This window comes from Gouania willdenowi, chromosome 4 (assembly GCF_900634775.1).
Source record: "Gouania willdenowi chromosome 4, fGouWil2.1, whole genome shotgun sequence".
Classification (NCBI taxonomy): domain Eukaryota; kingdom Metazoa; phylum Chordata; class Actinopteri; order Blenniiformes; family Gobiesocidae; genus Gouania; species Gouania willdenowi.
The window spans coordinates 30,452,688-30,475,849 of record NC_041047.1 but is presented as its reverse complement, the minus strand read 5'-3'; the positions used below and the strand labels follow the sequence as shown (position 1 = coordinate 30,475,849).

The window sequence follows — 23,162 nt, the reverse complement described above, 5'->3', positions numbered from 1 at the left end:
TTCCAAACGCCATTATTTTAAACGCCATTATTCCAAACACTGCTGAAGAGCTACACCAAGAAACTTATCCATTCACAAGAAAGCCATGGTGAGCTCTGCTTTAACGCACTGCTTGTTGTTGATAAACAATAGATTTCATCCTCAATGCTTTTTTTGTTTACTTGTGTTTTTTGGAAAATAGAACTTTGGATTGGTTCATTTGTGTCTTTATTTGATTGATTGATTGATTGATTGATTGATTGATTGATTGATTGATTGATTGATTGATTGATTGATTGTGGATGAGTTAGTTAGTTGGTTGGTTGGTTGGTTGCTTGGTTTGTGACTTGGTTGCTTTATTGCTCCCTTTGTGAGTGGGTTGGTTGCTTTGTTGGTTGGTTGGTTGGTTGGTTGGTTGGTTGGTTGGTTGGTTGGTTGGTTGATTGGCACTGTTGGTTGGTTGGTTTTTGGTTGGTTGCTGAGTTGGTTGGTTGCTTGGTTAGTTGCTCATTTGCCTGCTTGCTTGATTAATTGGTTGGTTCGTTAGTGAATGAGTTTGTTGCTTAATTTCTTGCTTGCATGGTTGGTGGCTTGGTTGATTTGTGTGTAGGTTGTTGGTTAGTTGGTTGCTGGTTTGCTTGCTTTGTGAGTGGGTTAGTTGCTTTGTTGCTTGCTTGGTTGCTGGGTTTGTAATGTACAAGTTATTTGGAAAGGACAATGTTTGTTTGTTTTGTTGCTTGGCTGTTATTGCTTTGTTTATAATAAAAGACAGACAAAGGGCTTGTCCCTCATTGATCCTCATGCTTCTTTAAACACAATCATTCCTTGTCCTTGGATGTTCCACAAAGAAGAATCCACTTCTTGTTTTTATTTATGTTTAGTATGGCTGCAGGCTTTCCAGGAGGCAGCTGGACCACAGACACCTGTCACTAATGACCTCTGACCCCCTGCTGCAGGTCTGTTTTGGAGGCATTCTATAGCTGCTCTCCAATGTATGGAGGTCACATGCAAACAGAAGCATAAAGGCATACATAAACACACACACACACACAAACACACATACACTCAAACCTAATTACCTGCTACACAGTGATGAACAGGTGCTGCTGTTGATTTAATCAGGAATCACTGCTGTTTGTGTGTGTGTGTGTGTGTGTGTGTGTGTGTGTGTGTGTGTGTGTGTGTGTGTGTGTGTGTGTGTGTGTGTGTGTGTGTGTGTGTGTGTGTGTGTGTCCCATTCATGTTTGTGTGCAAATAAGTGAGCAGTGAAAAGCAGAAGGCGCAGGCTGTTATCTGCTGACCTGAGTGTTTGCTGTTAAAACAGATCTGGCTTCTGTGCAGCAAGCATAAGGAGATTGAGCATGACTCACACACACACACACGCGCGCACACACACAATGACAGAGGATAAGGATGGAGCGTTGATATAATCAGACTCACTGGAAATTCGAGCCCTTTAAGCCTCAGGTTATCACAAGTGAAAAGAGCACATCTGTTTGTTTCTTTTTGTTTTTTCAAATATTCTATGTATTTTTCCTCCCCTGTAGCTTTTCTCACGTTTTAAAAGTTTTCTTTTAATATGGTCAACAATTAATTTGTTACTGTATGTTTTTTTCATTGATCTTCTAACAGGGTGAAATTAATCAAAGATATTCGATAAGCCTCGTCACCATATTTGTTTGGTGGTAAAACAATGTTAACAACATAATGACTCCCATTGTAACAGAAAATATTTCACCATGCCGGAGAGCTGTTGTGTGTTTGACTTTGTCCAATGTAAAAAAGATATAGATCATCCAAAAAGAAAACACTGGCTTTCCTTCATAGGATGTTACCCCATAAGACAGTGGGAGTTACCTCCGAGTTACCCCATAAGACAGCAGGAGTTACTTCATAAGACAGTGGGAGTTACCCCATAAGACAGCAGGAGTTACTTCATAAGACAGTGGGAGTTACCCCATAAGACAGCAGGAGTTTCCCCGAAGGACAACAAGAGTCACCCTGTAAAACAGTGAGAGTTACCCTGTAAAATAGTGAGAGTTACCCTGTAAAACAGTGAGAGTTACCCTGTAAAATAGTGAGTTACCCTGTAAAATAGTGAGAGTTACCCTGTAAAACAGTGAGAGTTACCCTGTAAAATAGTGAGAGTTATCCTGTAAGACAGCGGGAGTTACCCCGCAGGACAGCAGGCGTTACCCCGTAAGACAGCAAGAGTTACCCCATAAGACAGTGAGAGTTACCCCATAAGACAGTGAGAGTTACCCCATAAGACAGTGAGAGTTACCCCATAAGACATCAAGAGTTACCCCATAAGACATCAAGAGTTACCCCATAAGACAGTGAGAGTTACCCCATAAGACAGTGAGAGTTACCCCATAAGACAGCAAGAGTTACCCCATAAGACAGTGAGAGTTACCCCATAAGACAGTGAGAGTTACCCCATAAGACAGCGGGAGTAACTCCGAGAGACAGCGGGAGTGGGAGTTACCGACATTAAGACATTAAATACAATAAACCCTACATTAAACAACAACAAAAAATATACAAAAACCAAAGAAAAGCACACAAATGCACATAAAACAACAACAAATGAGAGAAAAACATACAAAAGAACAGCAGAAATACACAAAATAACCACAAAGACACTCAACCCCTTTGTTGTTTTCTGTATTAATGCTCAGATTGGTCCTCATTCTAAACGATGACATGAATGTTGATAATTTGGCCCTCGGGTATAAAAATCACATTTTTGTTTCTCCCCACTGTGATGAAAGTTGCTCATCTCTGTTCTAGGTGGCAACATGTATTTATATCCATTGTAGCTCCATTATAAAGTACACTGTGATTAATGGTGAGTGAGGATTTTACTGCAGGATTTTTACCATGTGGGTTACTAATGGGGTTCATTTATTAGGTAATTGTATAGATCTGGGAAGGTGAAATTGGGCCAATGTTGGATTGTTCGACCAAGTGTTGGCTGGGGCTTTGTATGGACACTCCCTATCCCTATCCCCGATAACTTGGCCTTAGCTTATATCGTACCCTGTTTTCTTCTGGTAGTGTTTCTTGATAGTCATATGCCATACCAAGATATAAATCACTCCTGTACTGAAATAAAGACGTTTTTGTCATCGGACAAACAGGAGGTAGACGAGGTGTTTTGTCCCAGTTCAAAATGGGTCCCGTTTATTTACTACCGCTAACGTCATCTTGACGTATGCCCGACTTCCTGAATTTATGAGTGCCAATCTGGCAAGAACCAGATTGATGTGTAGCCCCTCCCTCGAGGTCGAGTTCTCCACATCGATCTGGGTCTGTGTCTGGCAAATCCTTTCGGAACCAGGCAGGGACATGAACAGAATGCTTGAAGCTGATTGAGCGAAGCACCTGTCCACCATGATTTGTTTTAGCCAACCACACGGTAACAAATGATGATGTCATCATCGACACGCATCGCAGAGACGCTGCTACATCAACGACAAGGCTCCGCTGAAGAAAACTTTCTTTTTGGATAATAATGCTGCAGTCATTATGTCGTTGAGTGACATTTGGCATTTTTGCAACACGAGTATGTGAGTTAAGGGCACGTTAACCATCCTCCTGCATCGATATCTTTCTATTTTGATTCGGAGCTATGCTAATAGCTGTAGCCCAGCTAGTTCCTCTCCCCGCAACTGCGCATTTGCCAGTTTTGCTTCGCCGCTTCTGCCTTCGTCATATCCCGCCCTAATCCACGACACTGCCTTAGTTCTAACCTTTTCAGTTTAGTTTCAAAAGGCAAAGGTGGTTGCTGGTTGATTGGTGCTCCTCTGAGCGGTTCCACGCACCGGCTCAGGCTAAAAGTGGGATTGTCTAATCAGGATAGACAATTCTCTTTAAAATAGATATAACATTGCTTGGATTTGAGACAGAGTGAAAGAGAGAGGGGGAGAGAGAGATGAATACAGAAGTTTATCGGTCAGCAAACACAATCAGCCATTCAGTGCCCACAGAGACACGACAAAGGGGACAGTTTAGTGCAACAAAGACCCCTCCGTCCTGGAGGCCGCGCTGAGAGAAAACAAAGCCATCCCATGAGCTGTCGGTGAAGAAGGAGTTTACCATGCAAAATTGCAACAGCAAGAACATGACGCGTCTATTAGCTCTGAGTGAAGGAGTCAACTTAGAGCTTATTGGCCCACTTTACCAAGTCTTCTCTTTTGGCATTAAATGTGTAGCATAGCCTCTTGTCTTGTGGCACATCAGCCTCTAAACTACAGACACATTCATGGATAAATAATTAGAATTTCCACTAGTTTGGAGAACTAGTTTTGAAGAGAAAGTCCTTTGATGTGTAAAATACAATGTGGTTCTTATTTAATAATATATTCATTTTATGTGCAAACTTTGTCACCTTATAGGTCACTAATCAAACATTCAAGCATTAAATGGTGTCATAAATAGTCTATTGTTATTATTCTTTACCATGAATGCATATGTATTAATTATTCATCTTAACAACTCATGCTTTAAGTGTAATTATTTTGAAAAAGAATACCCTGTTTTAGGGCGAGGCGAAATGGACGAAAACGCATATCTTGATATTTTTTCTGAAAATGCAAATTATGTTTTGCTAACGTAAATTACATATTTATTTTCTCTCTTTTTATTTTTATTTTTTTTTTTATTTATTTAATTGTCATTTGTGTTTTTCTTGAGTGAATGCAATGCTCAATACTCAACAATACCACTAATATTACTATAATGTTGTAGTTTACTGTCTGTGGGGGATGGAGGCAGAGGGAGGGAGGGTGGTTATGGGTAATGTGGTTTGCATTGAATGTTCTGTATTGATTGTTCTCTATGCCTGTATGAAAAACAAATGAAAACTCAATAAACACAGTGATTAAAAAAATGGCAATGTACAATATAAATCTTGATATTTTTTAATTCAAATGAAGTCTAACCAGAAAGACAATTCAGGGTTAAATTTGCTGATAAAAAATGCCACACAGGCTCATTTATTATTATTAGATGATCAGCAATCCATCTAACTGTGCTTTTCATTCTGTTCTGAGAAGTAGAGTAAGCAGCGACTCCTAAAGCAGGTATTATGATACAAAATATACAATAAAATTATATACATATATATATATATATATATATATATATATATATATATAGGAGATGTTGTAATTTTCTGTATCGCCAAAATAGAAAACTTGATATAGTAGATCTTGAATATCAATATATCGCCCAGCTCTACCTTATTGAGGTCATGCACAAAAGTAGCGTGGCTGTTGTAAATGAAAAGGAGTGCAGCTCATGTCACGCTGAGATAGGATTATTAGAATGCTGAATGTTCTCGGAAAAGCTTCATCATCACTGATCAACAGACAGGATAGGCTGATCAGCCTGACCTTAAAAAAACCACACTCGGGGACACTGACCTAGTCAAACAGACTCATCAAGCACACAAAGGCAGATGCAGATTACCTGTTGCTATGCCGACTGCAGCTGCTGTGTGTTTCGTCACAGATCTAAATAGATCAAGCTTTACAGCACACTGAAACGTGATATTGTTTATCCGGACACAGTGGACAGGTGCTTCCTAATAACTAGTATCAATAATGTCACATTTTATTAGGGTAATATTTATTAGATCTTTGTGGTTTCTCATTTCAGAGCCTTCTTTTGTTTTTTGCAGATAACGCACATCTTTCTATTACTTTAGATATCGCTGAGGTCAGATCAGTCAGTCAAAGGTTCCTGACAGGCTTTCTTTGATTAATTCCTTTATTTTTGGAGTCAAAGGGGAGATTAATATTTAAATATTTTACAGTGTTAATATTAGAGCTACTTAAAGCATTGTTTTTTGTTTTTAATCATATTTGTGGAGAAAATGATGTAAGTCATGTATATGTGATTAGAGGCTCAACAAGTGAGTGGCTATAATGATTTATCATGTGGATTCCTTCTTAAAAAAAAATATTTAATTAGTGAGGATGTTATTTATTCCATCACAGAATTTCAGTGTATTTCAACTCCTTTAGCGTTTCGACAATAAAGATATCAAAATGTGTCAAAAATTCAGCACAATGGTGCGTGTACTTTTGGGATTTGTAACTTTTATTAAAAAAAAATTAATTTTTTTGTTCAAACATTTCCCCATTCGTTTCAATTGGGAATTTCAGCATTTTGAGATTTAATGGCTTCAACTCTGAATTTCAGCTGTTCAGCCATTCTCCAACAGATTTTAACCATTCAAAGTTTAAAATATTCAGCTTTTCTCTGTCTTCAACTGTTTTTGACCTACAGCCCTTCAACTGCAGTGAGTTTTCAGCTCTGATCCCATTTTTAGAGCTTGTTTAGTTAGAATCTTTGCGAACAAAATGCTATTGCTAGGCTAATGCTAATATTAGGCTAATGCTAATATTAGATTAATGCTAGGCTAATGCTAATAGTAGACTGATGCTAATATTAGAATAATGCTAGGTAAATGCTAATGCTAGCTAATGCTAATAGTAGACTGATGCTAATATTAGAATAATGCTAGGTAAATGCTAATGCTAGGTTATTGCTAGTAAATGCTAATGCTAGGTTAATGCTAGCAAATATTAATGCTAGGTTAATGCTAATGATAATGTTAGCTAGTGCAAATGCTAGCTAGTTCTAATTTGAGCTAGTGTTAATGCTAGGCTAATGCTAGTAAATGCTAATGCTGTTGATAATGCTTGGCGTATGCTAATGCTAGGCTATAATTAATATTAATGCTATCTAATGCTAATACTAGCTAATGCTACTACTAGCTAATGCTACTACTAGCTAATGCTAATGTGGATGCTAGGTCAATGCTAATGCTAATGTGGATGTTAGGTTAATGCTAATGCTAGCTAATGCTAAGGCAGTATTCCATGACGCGGGCCAGCACCTGCATCCTCACTTGCATTTTCTTCAGGAAATGTAAATATTTTAGTTAGGCTTTCTTTTTCATTGATGCTATCTCATATATTTGATAAAGAATGTATATATATATATATATATATATATATATATATATATTTTTTTTTTTTTTTTTTTTTTTTAATCTTTCAAAAGTCTAGTTATGAGGATGAATTTACAAATTATGAGTATATTTATTTTATTGTTTGTGTATTGTATTATTTATTGTGACTGCAAATAAAGATTAGTATTTTGGCTAACTCTGATACATGTCATTATTGTACAATGAATAAATAGGCCTAAAAAAAACAAACCCATCCCCTTCCTCTCTTTACCTCTGGCTCTTCCCAATCCCAACCCCCCACCAACCACTAACCACCATCAGACCCAGCAGCTGGCAGTCTGTCCCATTTACCTCCCTCCAGTACTCACTGGGCCTGGCTAATGACTGGTGATTCTCCCTCAGTGGTCGGACTATCCCATCTGGAACCTCATGAATGGGAAATATCTGCTTCCTTCTCCTCACAGCTCCAAGTGCAGGAAAAACGCTGGTATTAGTAAATGAAAGCAAATGTCATTACATGTGATCAGTGTGTGCAGACCAGAGGTGGAGCAGCGATTTTAACAGTGAGGGTGTTCTAAAGGTTGGGCAACCGTTCAATTTTCACAATACTCTAATTGAAAATGAATGCATTTTTCGCTTTTCATCACAATAATATGCAAATACAATATCATCAAGTTTCAAGATGTACATTGGAGTACCACACACTTCACGCCAACACTTTTTTTGTACCGTTATTGTTGAATTTTGCAATGATTACCTCTTTTATTTTTTTATTTTTTAAAGAAAGCACAAACCATGCCCATGTCTCATACCCAGAGTGATTTAGTGATTGTTCAATAATACAGCAGCTTTCACATTAAATGTCTCAAATTTATTTTAAATTTGTCAACTCTGAACTATAGTCTTTCATAGATTTCTGAATAAACAATGCTAAATCATTGGGATCATGCAGCCTTAGCCAAGTTATGTTAATAAAGCCGGTTTTACAGTCTGTTAATATTGCAACAGTGTTTTATTGCTTCATTTATTAAGCTGGTACATCTGAATTACAAAACGGTAAATTGAATGAACAAATAAATGTCAAAATAACTGACTAAAACAGTCCAATAACTCTAGCAGCAATTCATACTTTTTTCCTAGAATACAAGCCTTCTCAATTGGTGTAGTAAAATTGCATCAAACAACAGGACAAAAGTTACAAAAGATAAGTTAACATCACTTGTTAGGTTAAAATCCACTTTCCGCCACGTACTGTACTTAACAACAGGTTTTCAACAATGAATCTCTCAGTAAAAAGTGAGGGGATGAATTTCTGTTCTTATGAAAGTGTGGATGTCTCAGCGCCCGCATCCTTCACGGGTGAGACACGCCTGGTGCAGACTGTGTGAATGTAAGCTAATGTTTACAGATGACAACTTCTGTATAGAATGGACGGACTTTGAAACTACTACACAAAAGTTTAACAACCATAATGTATGTTAGCCAGAATCCTTTTGTATAACACTGACAATACTTTTACAATGACATACAATAGTTTAAAGGAGGAGATAGAGTTAAAGCTGTGTGCATAGGCACAGTAGGTAGTAGATATGACATCCTCATGGTAGCACAGTGAAACTAGAGATTTGATCAGCTTTACTTTTTTTATGAGAAACACAGAGAACACAAAGAAGCATCTGATCTATACAAACAAGTAATGTGAGCTCAATGGTTTTTATGCTGTTCAAATCTGTTGTAAATGTATGGGCAAGCTAAAGTTTGTGCAGGTCATGTCTTTAAAAAGGCTGATCAAATAGAGGATCTATGCTCTGGTGTTTGCATGTTCTCGCTGACTGTGCATGGGTTTACTCAGGGATTATCAGTTTCCTCCCATAATCCAAAAAAAACATTTGTGTGAGTGGAGTTTCTGAATGGAGTGATTCTTGCTCTCTGATGGACTGACGTAGGCCAGGGGTGTCCCAATACAACTGTTTGACTGCCAATACGATCGTATCGCATCCTGCTCGATATTGATTCAATACAATATCAGGATATCAGCATGAATCTGCTTTTATTACTTGTTTTATAGTGTGGAATGTTGGAAAAATCTTGATCAAATGATATTACTCAAACAGAAAACAATAGTCAGCAATAGTTCGTATGTGAATAATTGACCTATTTATTATGAACCAATAAGTTACATACATTTTCACCTTAAACACAAGAATATTCTACACTTGAATAAAATAAATAAAATACATTAGAAGACCCTGGAAAATAACCTCAATAAATCCAATAATATGATCATATGTCATATTGAAGATTTTAGATGTTTAATCTGATACCTGTTTTTCTAATGTCCAATTACAATTTCAGTCCTCCCTGTAGACTGGACAAGCTGGTGGACAAAAAGAAGTGGATGAAGGATTGAGTAGCTTTTTTATTCATATGTTAGATGTGCATGTATCAGTAGCCTTATCAAGAACTATTTATGAAGTAGTGAGATATGTTTTACTGCACTATACTTGGGAAAAATGTAGACTGTGAGTTGCTTCTTGGTGGTTTTGTGCACGTGTTCACTTTAGGCACTCTGGGTAACTCCCACAATCCAAAACCATGTTTGTTTGGTTGATTGGAGTTTCTGAATAGGCAGTGGGAGTACATGTGTGTGTCCAAGGTAGCACCATAGTGCCATGAGTAAACCTGGATAAGCTCCAAGTCCCACCTCCATGATCAGGGTCACAAAAGTGAATGATGGAATGGAAATATTGTTTCTCGTCATGTGCCAGGTGTTAATCTATTTATAACTAAAACACAGTGTTCTGATGGAATAAGCATTCTATTCCTTAAGGGTTACTGTAGATATGATTACGGAGCCAATTTCCTGGGTGATGCAAAGAAGAGCAGTTAAAGAAGTCATTCATTCATAACAATGGCAGTACATTCTAAAACATGAGAACAAGAGGAGTTCAAACCTCCGCCAAGCACCAAATCTCCTCTTTGCCAGATATGGCCAGTTATCTGGATCAGTGATCCTGATCTCATTCACACTTCAAAAGACTTAAAGAAATGTCTATCCTCATCAATAACGATACAGTATAGGTCCATATGGGCAATGCACACCCACTTTTTAAAAAAAAAAACTTGCAATGAAATTCACAATCCGGCATTGATCCAAATGAATCTCTGTGTGGTAATTGGCATTTAGAATAATGACCAATCAGAACACAAGTACAGGTAAGAACAAAAAGTTTTATTAATGTAGTTTTTTGTGTGAATTCCTTTGTGTTTTTAGACATTTTGTGTATTTTTCTGTCACATTATGATTGGCATTTTTGTGCGATTTTGAAGTCCTTTTGTATATGTTGTTGTTTTTGTTGTCATTGTCGTTTATGAATCATTATTTGTAAAAAAAAAATTTGTTATTTTGTGTACTTTTCTTGACATTCTGTGCATTTTGCTGTTAGTTTGTGTATTATATTGGGATTCATATAACTTTCAACTTAATGAATTACAATTTTGTTTTGGGGGCCGCACAAAATTAGTCTGAGACTGCATGTGGGCCCCGGGCCGCCAGTTGCCTTTGGTTAAAATTTTGTCAAAATCTGTTCAGCACTTTTGATTTAAAACCAAACAAATAAATAAACACTGGTATGGTGTTTCCTCCTTAGTGGAGGTAATATTTGACTTTGTTTCTTCACATTTTTGATACAATTTGAAGCATTTCTGTGATGTTGTTACGATGAACAGTAGTTGTCTACAAGTGTTTTGTCTATATCCTCGTGCACATTTTTTTTCTTAATGGCTGAAAGCAGGAGCTGGTGTTGTGTAGTGCTGCGATTCTCAACTGGTGGGTCGCAGACAGCTGGTCAAAACTAAATAAATACTTAATGTCTCTCATGTTGGAATAGTCTTTCATTTTTTTTTTTTTTTAACTTTTCTTTTTGACAGGCAAGCTGTGAAATGCATGTTGTACAGGAACAATAAAAAATGTTATGCGTGTGCGTGTGTGTGTGTGTGTGTGTGTGTGTGTATGTTTTCAACAGTTATTTTTGAAAAACTAAATTTGGTTGGTTGAATTCTATTTGGGGGTTGCGATTTAATGACTGTGGCAAAATGTGGGTCCCAGGGTGAGACCAGTTGAGAGAGAACCTCTGGTGTAGAAAGAGTGTTTACCTAATAAAGGTTTGTTCCTTGTATTTAATTCATTTATCACACACAGGACGTTGCACCCATAACCAGGAAGTAAGGAACCCTATAGGATGTTCTGGATTAGAATAAAGGACACAGAGTTTAACACTATACCCTCTACAAATGAACACACAGGGTGACACACTCACTGAAGGTCTCCCCTCTCTGATGTATCATTAGCCCACAGCCATAGCTGCTGCTGGTGGCTATTTAAGTGGCAGATCATATGATAGGGTTGCTTGTCAGCTTTGAGTTCAAAGCAGACGAAGATTCATCTCCTCTGACACAGAAAACTATATTTAGCAGCTCTCGCCCAAGTGACGCTGGCTAAGACACATGAACAGTGGCTTTAGAGTGAATAATGATCAGGATAAGGATGAACTGAGCCGTACCGTGTGCATTCTGCCACTGGGATGTTATTTGGATCATGGTAATGAGGCAAACAAATGTGATCACACACTGATGTACAACATTAGTTATGGGTCTTTTCAAAGCATATTGAAATTAGAAAATGTTGACAAAGTTGCATAAAAAAATTAGACATTTAATATACAATTTATTTATTTTTTTATCATTTATTTTCCTATAATAAACACTTCAATTTCACACTCTGGAGACATTCCAATATATTGTACGCGCAACAGTGACTGCAGTCACTCACTTATACCAGCTTTCAACGAACATGTTTCATTGAATCTTTGCGCTTTTATTAGGAGGGGCTACCGGACTCAATACGCCACTCACTTTCTTCTTCTTCTTGTTCTTGTTAAGTACACTAGTTTAGTTAAAATCACTACTTCTCTGTTATTCATTAACGGATCGGTAGATATCAATCAATCAATCAATCTTTATTTGTATAGCGCCAAATCATAACCAATGGTATCTCAAGGCACTTTACAGTAGAGCAGTCTTAAGGACGGACTCTTCATTTTATGGATACACACATATGCATATATACGTATATACACATACATATGTATCCCACACCCAACATAGATATAATCTATGGATGTGTACGCATCGACGCTCGGAGCCCGAATTTCGATTTGTTTTTAATGGATGAGGAGAAAAATAATGTGCCTGCCATAATCTATGGTTACCTGAATGTGTGAATAAAATTAATGAATATAAATTAAATACTATATTGTTTAATATTAGAAATTATAACTCAACATATATTAATGGTATAAAGGTTCTGTGAGATGGTGAAAATACACAGAGAAGAACAGAATATACTGTATCGCCTATTTCTAATCACTTGAATCTGACCATTATTTTGGCCTTTCATCATGTTTAGTATGTACTGTATCTCTCAGCTGTTTGCTGTGACTGCAGCTGTTTTGACAGAGCTTGAAGCGGGGGAGGGGTGCAAGTTTTATTTTTATTTTTTATTTTAATGCGTACATTAATGGGTACAGACAACATAAGCCATGGGTTTCTTACAAAAGTATTTAAAATAAGTAAATTAAAAGCTAAATCTGCAGAACATAGGAGGGGGGAGGGGCCTCGTCCCCAAGTCGGAGCCTCGTCCCCTCGAGCATAACAGCAGGAAAATGGCTGCTAGCAGGAGATTTAAAGATTACTTGAAATATGTGAATCAATCTGAGAAACACTGGAGGTACAGTACATCATACCAGCGCAACATACTTAGAAAACGTTATGGAGCCTAAGCAGTGTAGCCAGGACCTGGGTCACTGTTAAAACATTCAAAAAATTGAATTTTCAGCTCGTGTGCAGCATTAGCTTTAGCAGCTAACTCTGTCTTTCTGCCTTGGAGACTGATGCTACATTTGAACAAAAATATCAACGCTCCAACGGGAAAAATAATCAAAATATCTGTCAGACTCGCTTCCCGTCAACCATGGTGAGTTTATACCATTTGAACTTTGATCTAATGCGGAATAACTGAACCAGAGCGAAAGTGTGAAAAGAGTTATACCTGTTAGGGTAACAGACAATAGCTTTAAACAGGTCAAGCAACCTTTGTACAAATACACACACAAATACATTTATATGCAGTTTAGACCAGGGGTTTTAAACTGGTCTCACACTGGGACCCACATTTTGCCACGGTCATTAAATTGCGACCCACTTTTTTTTTTTTAGAATTCAGCCAACCAAATTTAGTTTTTAAAAGATAGCTGTTGAAAACACACACATATAATCTTTTTTAAAACATAAATCTATATATTATACATTTTCCTGTACAACATGCATTTCTCAGCATGCCTGTCAAAATAAAAGACAAGTCCAATATGAGAGACATTGTTTTTAAACCAGCTGTCCAGTACCCACCCAGTGCAGGTCCTGACTCACCAGTTGAGAATCAGGTTTAGACCTGGTTTGTTTCCCAGCCTTTTCTGTCTCATGTACCCCCCGAGCCCTCTCTTCAGATTAGGAGAACCCCTTCGTCACTTAATTTAGTAACCTTTCTTGTTTTATTTACATGTTAACATGTTAGCCTCTGAAATCTCCTACAGCTTGAAAATGTCAACGTCAATGTGTACGTTTAACGCACACTAAATATCAATTTTGTGCATTACAATTATTGTATATCAAAGAATATATTTACCTCAATTTTTAGTAATGTGAGTAACATGTTAGTAACCATTTAGTATGATATTAAGGCCACAATATTGTTTATTCCATTAATGCCGTTTATTGTCAACGATGGAAAAGGTGTTGGATGAGCATGTACAGTGTCTGAAATAGGCTTAAAAATTACTTAGCACGTTGACAATAGATTTGTCAATTTTTCCAAAAGTACCCCTTGCTATGTGTTCAAGTACCCCTAGGGGTACACATACCCCTAGGGGTACACATACCTAGGACTGTTGCTAATGACAAATCTGCCGCGATTCAGCCATTATTTAGTTTCAGCCTGTTGTGTTCTTTAGAGATCTTGTTTGAAAGGCATCTCTGAATTATTGAGACATGGGTCTCCTCTTCGATAGTATTCTAGCTGTATATTTGTGCTGTTTATTTCAAAACAATGAAGATATCTTGAAAAAAAGAAACAGATTTTTATTTGATATTAAGTCCTATTTGTGGTTTTGGTTAAGGCTGAATGGTTAATTGCGTTTGCGATATTGCAATATCATAAAATGCGATTTTCTAATCGCAAAGGCTGCAAATTTTTTTCTTTTTTCTTTTGTAATGTATTTTAAGTTTGTTGGGAGTTGATTTACATAAAAAAAACGTCTAATTGGTTAAAGCAGATATTAGTTCTCCTTACTTTTCCTGTACTTTAGTATGTGTGATTTTACTGACTGGATATATCTGTTTATTTGATTTATTTATAGACTGTCCTGTTTAGTTCAGAGAGTGTTTAAGAAGTGCAGTCCACATGTTTACATGTTTCATGAAACATGAAGTTAGTTAGATAAGTTGAAGAGGTAAAGCCACAGATTTGTTTGCTTTATTGTTATAATTTGTGCTTTAAAATGTATATTTTATATTTATTTAAAGTTTAAACAAATCTGAACTTGTTTATTATATGAAACAGATTGATTTATTGCTTGTGTTCATTGAAAAATACATGACAAGAGGCCTTCACAATATTGAGGGAAAATGCTATTAGATTCTTTTACAAAGTCATTCAGCCCTAGTTTTGGTTTATGTATTATTTTACCATTGTTAGATCAGATTATTAGACAAAAGTGAAAGTAGTTTAGCTTGTTTTAAAAATACAGTTCATGCTGGCTCTGTACTGTAAAGCCAAACAGAAGACTTGACTGACCTGTTCTTTGCATTCAGCATTTAGGGTGTGATCTTAGGACTTTTTTGGGAGTTTCAGTTAATCCAACAATGGTCAGCTTTCTCAGAAGCTCTATTTGACACAGTAATGGTCTGTACACTGAGAATTATACTGTATAGATGGATATAAGCTGTTGCTTATTATGAGATTATCAGATAACATTGATTATATTATAAATAGAATGTGATGTGCGTGTGTGTGTGTGTGTGTGTGTGTGTGTGTGTGTGTGTGTGTGTGTGTGTGTGTGTGTGTGTGTGTGTGTGTGTGTGTGTGTGTGTGTGTGTGTGCGCGACCCACTGCACTTTATGAATAATGAAGAAGTGACGTAAACAATGCGGTGCTCTTTGCGGCTGTGGCTCGAGGCGGGCGCGCGCACAGAGGCGTGATGCGGTCGTGACGTGGATTCGGTCAGAGATCTTTAATCCTCTGCTGCAGCAGTGCAGCCGGTAACCGGAGGAGGGGGAGCTCGGTCGGACGGGAATGGACCGCACAGGCCGCATCAGGTCGGCTCTTTAGACATAGATGATAATAACACCGAGGGAGGAACGGCAGAGCAGGAGCAGGACGAGCCGTGAGTGTGTGTGCGCAGGCCGGACCCCCTCCTCTCAGCCAGCCCGGTGTTACAGACGTAGCCCTGCTCTGTCCGCTATTAGACCTACATAGAAGCGGTTAATGTGCAGATCGAACGCCCGGTGTTTCCGTGCTTCGCCCTTCAGCAGCGTCTGTTCCTGTCAGCTGCTGCGCATCAGCACAACATGCAGGATGAGCCTGTGGGGGTGACCACCGCACTCCCACCGACACCCACCGAGGACAAGGCCGGTACGGCTGCTAAACCCGACCGGAGCGAAGACATCGACAGCTCTCCCAGCTCCTTCACGGAGGATTACAGCCTAAACCCAGAGGTCTCTTTCCCTGGGTTCGATCCACAGCGTTTCTGTCCTACGCAGCCCGTCTGTGACCTTCAGCCCGACCAGAACCCTCCCCAGCTCCCACAGCCGCCCCCGGCCTTCAGTCACCTGCCCTTCACCCAGCACCGCTCCCCGCTGGAAGAGCTTCATACCGGTGTCGCATCGCCATCTTCTGTCAGTCTAACCTCGGTCCAAATGGACTCCCCCATCACCCATCACATCAGTAACGGCCATGGCAGCAGCACCGTGTTGTCCGGAGGTCTGGGGGCCGCTTTCCAGAACCTCCCCGTCCAGGACCTCCACAGCGGCGGGGCGTCCTCTCCCTCCCTGCCCGGCTTCGGCACACCGTGGTCCGTCCAGACCAGCTCCTCTCCTCCCCCTCCTCCTCCACCCACCTCCATCAACCCGCTCCATCCCATAAACCAGATGCTCAACGCAGACTCCGACAGCAGTTTCTACCCAGGTGTTCCCTCCTCCATCAACCCGGCCTTCTTCCAGAGCTTCTCACCGGTGTCGGCTAATCCGTGCGCCGGGATTAACGTGCAGGGCTTCAGCGGTGCTTTCTCACCGCAGATCAACGTCCCTCCGCAGCAGAGCCGCCGGTCCCCCGTCAGCCCTCAGATGCACCCGCATCAGGGCGCCTTCCTGCAGCAGAGGAACAACTACAACCAACACCAGGTGAGCTGCTGCACATCATCATCATAGCAAAGGTAGACCCATTAGAAAACAAATACTATGTCAACGTGAAGGCCCAATGGTTCACCCATAGATGATTTGCACACTTAAAGTTGTGTGGTTGAACATGTTTTTAAGGAATAATAATAAATAAATAAATAAATAATTCAAATGCATCAGTCTTTATTGTGGAAGCCCAGGGAGGGAGGGAGCATCACTGAATCTAGCTGTTGTTCTCCTGGAAGCTGGCAGTGGGATGCAGTCACATGGGCCACAGACCCAACCCTGTCTGTTGCCCCTCTCTCTCTCTCTCTCTCTCTCTCTCTCTCTCTCTCTCTCTCTCTCTCTCTCTCTCTCTCTCTCTCTCTCTCTCTCTCTCTCTCTCTCTCTGTGCTAAATACAAAGGCTCACAACCTTCCCTAAATCAGCATTACAAATCTAGGTGTGCTGAAAGACTCCAGTTTATCTGAGGGTGGTGTGACAGTGGCGTTCAGTCAGGAGGACCCTAAGGAGATGCAGCTTACATGAATGTTCCACTCATCCAGTGGCCAGGGCTTATGTGTAAGCAGCCTGTAGCCTCAGGTTTCTCATGTGATTTGCACACTGGGCGTTGTGCCTGAGTGTGTGCACAACTGGGTGTGCCTCTGCGGAGATTCAATGACCTTTAACCCCTTGTCTTTAATGTGATCTTTATGGAGTTATATTTTCATGAAAGCAGATACAATCTGAAGTAAGAGGGTTTTTAATTTTTATGTTACTAAATGGTCAAATATGTGGAGATTTTTAATTTTTTTTAGCTGTTTTCGTGAGCTTAAATGAGATGTTCCATTCTCAGGCACAATGTAATTCAGTGTTCACTGCTTAAGAGGCGACACAAGGTTCGGGTTGAGAGAGGGAGCGTGTGTGTAAGTTACAGTGTTGGTATTGCTGCACTCGGAATGCTGAGTATTAGTGTTAAAGCCCTAAATCTGCTTATCGACGTACTCGTCACAGAAGCAGATCGAGCCCCAGCAGTGGCTACAGGAGGAAAAAGAAAGGATGAAAGTAAAGATTAGTGAATACAATGAATCTGTTGGGCTAAAAAAAAATGTTCTCTGTCCTTGATGCGTCCACAGCCCATGGTGAAGCCATCTCCCTGGGGTAGTCACCAGGGTAACGGCTGGGGCTCCGGTGGGATGTCCTGGGCCCGGGAGCACCGCAGAGGGAACGGCATGGGCATGCCTGGGTCAGTCTCCCCCCTGAAGAAGCCCTTCTCCAGCAATGTCATCGCACCCCCAAAATTCCCTCGCTCTGCAGGATCGATGGGGCCTAAGTCCTGGCTGGAGGAGAACGTGTTTCCTACGGACAGCAACAGCAACACCTTGTTGCCCTTTCAGGTGTGTGTGTTTTGAATTGGTGGTTAAGGCGGGCGTACACTGTGCGATTTTTCCCCATTTTGAGCCGATTTTTCACTCGTGCGTCTAGTTTTGGGATGTGGCCGAGTCTCAGCTAATGGGGTGAGGAGAAGCGATACCCACCTCATGACTAGGGTTGGGTATCGGTTGAGTTTTTTCCGATACCAGTGCCTACTCGGTATTTTTTTAAACGGTTCCAGTACTTAAACGGTGCTTAAACCGGTACTTTAAAAAAAAAGAAACCGCATAAACTTTGTCAAACTATAGTACCCTTTTATTATCAGGGCCAAATTGAATACAATATTACCTAAAATAATATGTTTACAAGTAACATATGGAAATAATAAATAAACAAAAACATTTAGATAATATGAAATGAAAAAAATATCATATTAAACTATATAACACTGGAGATTAATATTGTTATCGTGATTGTATTTGTCAATAATCATTAATAATCTTTGTAAAAAAAAAAATACATATAAAATATTTTTTAAAGCTATAGGGAGCCATTGCAAAACAGTCAAAGAGCCACATGTGGCTCCTGAGCCGCAGGTTGCAGTAAACCCCTGAGCAAACCAATCTGTTGCATTCCTGTGTAAATGCAAAACTGTGCCTTTTAAATCTGGTGTTAAAGCTCAAGTTCAACATTTTCTCTACAAACACGACTTGTTATGAGCTTAACATTAAACAGAAAACATTCAACAGCTTAAAAATCAATAAGATCATTAAAATCAGCAGCAAAAAACATTTAAAATCAGCAGTAAAAAAATTTGAATCAACAGCAACATGATTGAAAATCTCCCTCTCAGTCAAACACAGTCGAGAAAAAGAGTTCCTTTAACTTTGATTTAAAATGTTCACATTGGATGCTGACTTCAGCTCTGCTGGCAAACTAAAAGCAGTGTCACCATTAGCGGTGACCCGATCTGATATCGATATTGGATATTGGTCCGATATCAGCCAGAAAATGAATATCGGATATTGGATTGAAATTTAATTTTTTTAATTCATTTTTAATTTATTTTTTTCAATTGTAGAATACTGTAGATATTATGTTGAAGGTTAAAAAAAAGGTTAATAATAAATGGGTCAGTTTTTCCTCATACCTACTGTTGCTGACTATTGTTCTCTGTTTGAGTAACATCACTTGATCAAACCTTTTCTAGCATTCCACACTCCAAAATAAGGAATTATAATTTTTTTATTTAAAAAAAAAAAAAGCATGTATGATTCATGCTGATATTTTGTCAGATCAATAGTGGTGTCAGCCGATACGCAGGGCTGCAATATCGGTATCATATCGGAAAGGAAAAAGTTGTATCGGGACATCCCATGTCACCATGTTTGCTGTGAGCTCTGGGCTCCACTATCTGACCTGTGTACATAGATCTGAGAGACCTGCTGGGTTCATACATGACTAACATCTCACTGATGTATTCTGGACCAAACCCATTCACAGATTTATACACCAGCAGCAGAACTTTAAAGTCTCTTCTGAGGCTGACTGGGAGCCAGTGTAAAGACTTTAAAACTGGACTAATGTGTTCTGACCTCTTTGTTCTGGTTAAGACCTGAGCTGCAGCGTTCTGAAGCAGCTGTAGATGTTTGATGAAGACCATTACAATAGTCCAGTCTGCTGGAGATAAAAGCATGGACCAGTTTCTCCTGATATTTCTGAGTCATGAAACCTGATAGTGGTGCTAAGTTTGTTTGGTTTTTCCCTTTTTTGTCATTCATTTCAAGATGGGGGAAAAAGTGGCGACTCAATCAGGAGAAGCAGAGATTAGATAAAGACAACAATGAAATGAGAAACAGAAACTGGTTTTACTCAATTTATTTTGATGGGATAGAACTGGGATGGGATGAGTGCCGAGACAGAAACCGCAGATTAACATTGTCACACATGGATATCTGTATGTAGATTCAGATTGTCAGCTCAGTAATTGCTCTATTTGCATTTCAATCTCAAAGTTAGAGGCAGGTTATCACCTGTCTACAACAATAACCAGTTTGGCCTCATGTTTCAGCGACGATGAGCTGGGAAAAGTGGGAGAAGTCCTTGTATTAAAGTGACATTTTAATAGACAAGGAAGACTTGATAAGGACTTGACAAAGGTATGTTTATTGTCATCTTGCAAGGGGATCAACCCTGAGTCACATTCTGACAAACTTTGTGGGGAACCTGGAAGAAACCAAAGTAATCTAAAAAAATAATAATAATTCTGACTTTAAAGCAGAACTAAGTAACTTTTTCACCTTAATAAATCCTTCTCATAGTCCCTGTGATGGTAATATAAGTGCTAGATTATGACCAGCCCCGCACACGATTGTCTACAAATTCACTTTTCTCAAACTTATATAATGGCGGAGTCAACAAAAAAAGGCAGAGAAGACCTTTGTCCGAGGAATGGAGCAACTTCATGCAGTGACAGCAGCAGCATATAGCAATCACACACTGGCGTCACGGCAACAGGCACGCACATACACTCACAACCCAGCGCTCCATCAGGCAGCACACACACAAATATCCATTCATCTATCTATCCATCAATCCATCCATTCATCCATATTCAGAGCCGCTTTGTCAGCACACGAACAAACACACACACACTAGGGATGTCCCGATACAACCTTTTCACTTCCGATATGATACCGATATTGCAGCCTTGCGTATCGCCCGATACCGATATTGATCCGATACGATATCAACACGAATCAGGCATACTTTTATTACTTATTTTGTAGTGTGGAATGTTAGAAAAGGCTTGATCAAGTGATGATACTCAAATAGAGAACAATAGTCAGCAACAGTAGGTTACTTTGTTGGGATGTGAACCACATTCACCTATGGATAGAAGTGCTGGAGCGGTAAATTTAATTGGATAGCTTATATCGGTGATTTTAGATTCAGTCCGATAAAATCCGATATTTGTTTTCTGGCTGATATCGGACCGATATCCGATATCAATAATGGATCGGGACACCTCTAACACACACTTCCACACTCCCTTCCGTATTACTCCCACTTCATTCATTTATTGTACTTGTCTCTTTTCCCCATACTGTTAACATGGTCACATGGGACTATATGTGTGAATGCACCCTTAGTGTCACTGTTGTATTAGGTTTTTTCAGTGATCGGTTGCTACTGTCTTGGGAGAGCAAAGGTGCACATGTAGCTGTGGGGTGGGGCAGGCGGCGGGGGGTGTGCAGTTTTTACGACAGTGACATAGGCAAAGGGACCTTTAGGGGGAGCGCTAAGCGCAAGTTACTTAGTTCTGCTTTAAAATACATTATGTTATTTATTTATTTTATTGTTCAATTAGTTTTTGAATTTTTGAATTACTTTTATATATATCCCCCCTGTCCAAGTGTTGTTAGTTACACTCTCTGGAGAGCGTTCAAAAGACTATTTTCCAAATGGTTTTTCAGGCTTTGCAGCATTAGACGAACCAAAATTTGTGGGAGTGTCCCAAGCACAAAAACTAATGTGTGTTTTGACCCTGATCCTCACACTAGCTTTTCTTTCAATTTCATCAATAAACACAATACCATGAAAGGTTGTTTTTAGCACATGTAATAAAAGTGTACTGGGTAAATCTAGTGTCAGACTTAGGATTTCTGGAGGCTGCTAACATGCTTTCTGATTCCTCCAGATGTCTTCCACCTGGTCAGGATACGTCTCCAGTCCAGAGACATATCATTATAAAATGTTACTAGGTCTCATAGCTGGTGGTTGGAATCCTTATAATAAATCAGTGATGATATATTCTGTTCAGCCAATAGTTTGATTAAGGCCAAAAGTCTTATCACTCTTCTGCTTATCAGCTTTCATCCCCAAATCTATTGCACAGATTTCACTCTCTACCTTTAAATCTTATTTGTTTTATTTAGGGATGTCTCGAAACAACTTTTTCATTTCCGATATTATACATACTTTTATTACTTTTTTTTTCTTTAATAAAAAAATTAAAAATAATTACTTATTTTGTAGTGTGGAATGCTAGAAAAGGCTTGATCAATAGTCAGCAATAGTAGTGTTTCAGCTTGTTTCTCCTATGCAGTATGTAGTGTAGTCTCCTCAGCTGCAGACGACTGGTAGCGCTCTATTCCAGCTGCTCCCTATGAAATATAAAACAGCTGTTTAATCAAGACAGAGTCCTTCCCTGAATCACATTTCCCCACTGACTCCCATCACAATATCTTATATTTAATGTTTTATTAGGGCTGGGCAAAAATCAATTTAAGTGATTAATCGAATTTGTAGTTAAAAACGTTTTTTTATTTTGCAAATCTGAGTTTAATAAAAAATAAAAATTAGGCTACTGTGAAGTTGCTGTTGCACTTTTGCTTAAACCTGGGTTAAAGTTTGAATTTGTTGAATGACAGAGCCTTGGGATTGTTTTATACATTTTAACTCTTGAGGACAATCACAGAAATAAAGTTGCACTTTTGACAATATATCTGGTGTCAGCAGTCAAGTGTATTGAAAAAAAAAAATCGAAAATCAATCGAAACTCGAATTTTTCTTTAAAAAAATCTGAAATTTTTTTTTTTTTTTTTTTTTAGGCAAAATCGCCCAGCCCTATGTTGTATTGATGGCTGCTTTCTTTCCCGAAACTACGTTGTTAAAAATTGTTCAGCTATTTTCTGTTGGAGCAAATCAGATTTACTTTTAAAACAGTGGTTCTCAGACCTTTCACACATACACCTTGCCCATTGCAACAAAATTTCAACAAAATGGGTAGAAAATGTTTGTTGAAAAAAGATTATATATTCAGTATTCATCAAAACTCAAATACTATAAAATGTGCAAACAAATATTTTAGAACAGTAATAATATGGTAAAGAAAAAATATTTGATAATTAGCAAGTCCGTTCTCATGCATCCTACTGTCATGATGTCACGCCCCACAGTTTGGGAACCACTTTCTTAACATTTAAAAAAATCAATTGCCAGTGGTTTTGGTCCTCATAGATACAGATCCAGTAGGTAGTATTCTCTGTCAATGACGTCCATCCATCTGCCGTTGGATGCACCGGGACGTCTCCACCAGGCCGTTTTGGGATCAGAGTAGATAAGGGTGTTGGGCGGAGGTCTTTGGAGGTAGCTATGGCAACACATTCCTTGGAAAGCAGGAGGCTCTTATGTTTGATCTTACAGGCTGACATTGGAGACTTGATAGGGCTGGGCAATATATTGAGATTCAAGATATATCGAGTTTTCTATTTTGGCAATATAGAAAAAGACAATATTGCCTATATTGAGAAATATCTATATTTTTAAAATT

At 38.9% G+C, this 23,162-nt stretch overlaps 1 protein-coding gene across 2 annotated transcripts in view; it reads left to right on the top strand.

The window, feature by feature from the left end:
* Positions 1-15,219: 15,219 nt before the first annotated feature.
* Positions 15,220-23,162, top strand: part of cpeb2 (cytoplasmic polyadenylation element binding protein 2) — a 35,829-nt gene continuing 27,886 nt past the window's right edge. The window contains exons 1-2 of one of the 2 annotated variants that reach the window (XM_028444166.1): positions 15,220-16,477; positions 17,590-17,850. In XM_028444166.1, the coding sequence (XP_028299967.1) occupies positions 15,647-16,477; positions 17,590-17,850 (1,092 nt within the window). In that variant the 5' untranslated portion in view covers positions 15,220-15,646. The remainder of the gene's footprint in view (positions 16,478-17,589; positions 17,851-23,162) is intronic. The other variant, XM_028444167.1, reaches the window with a different exon arrangement.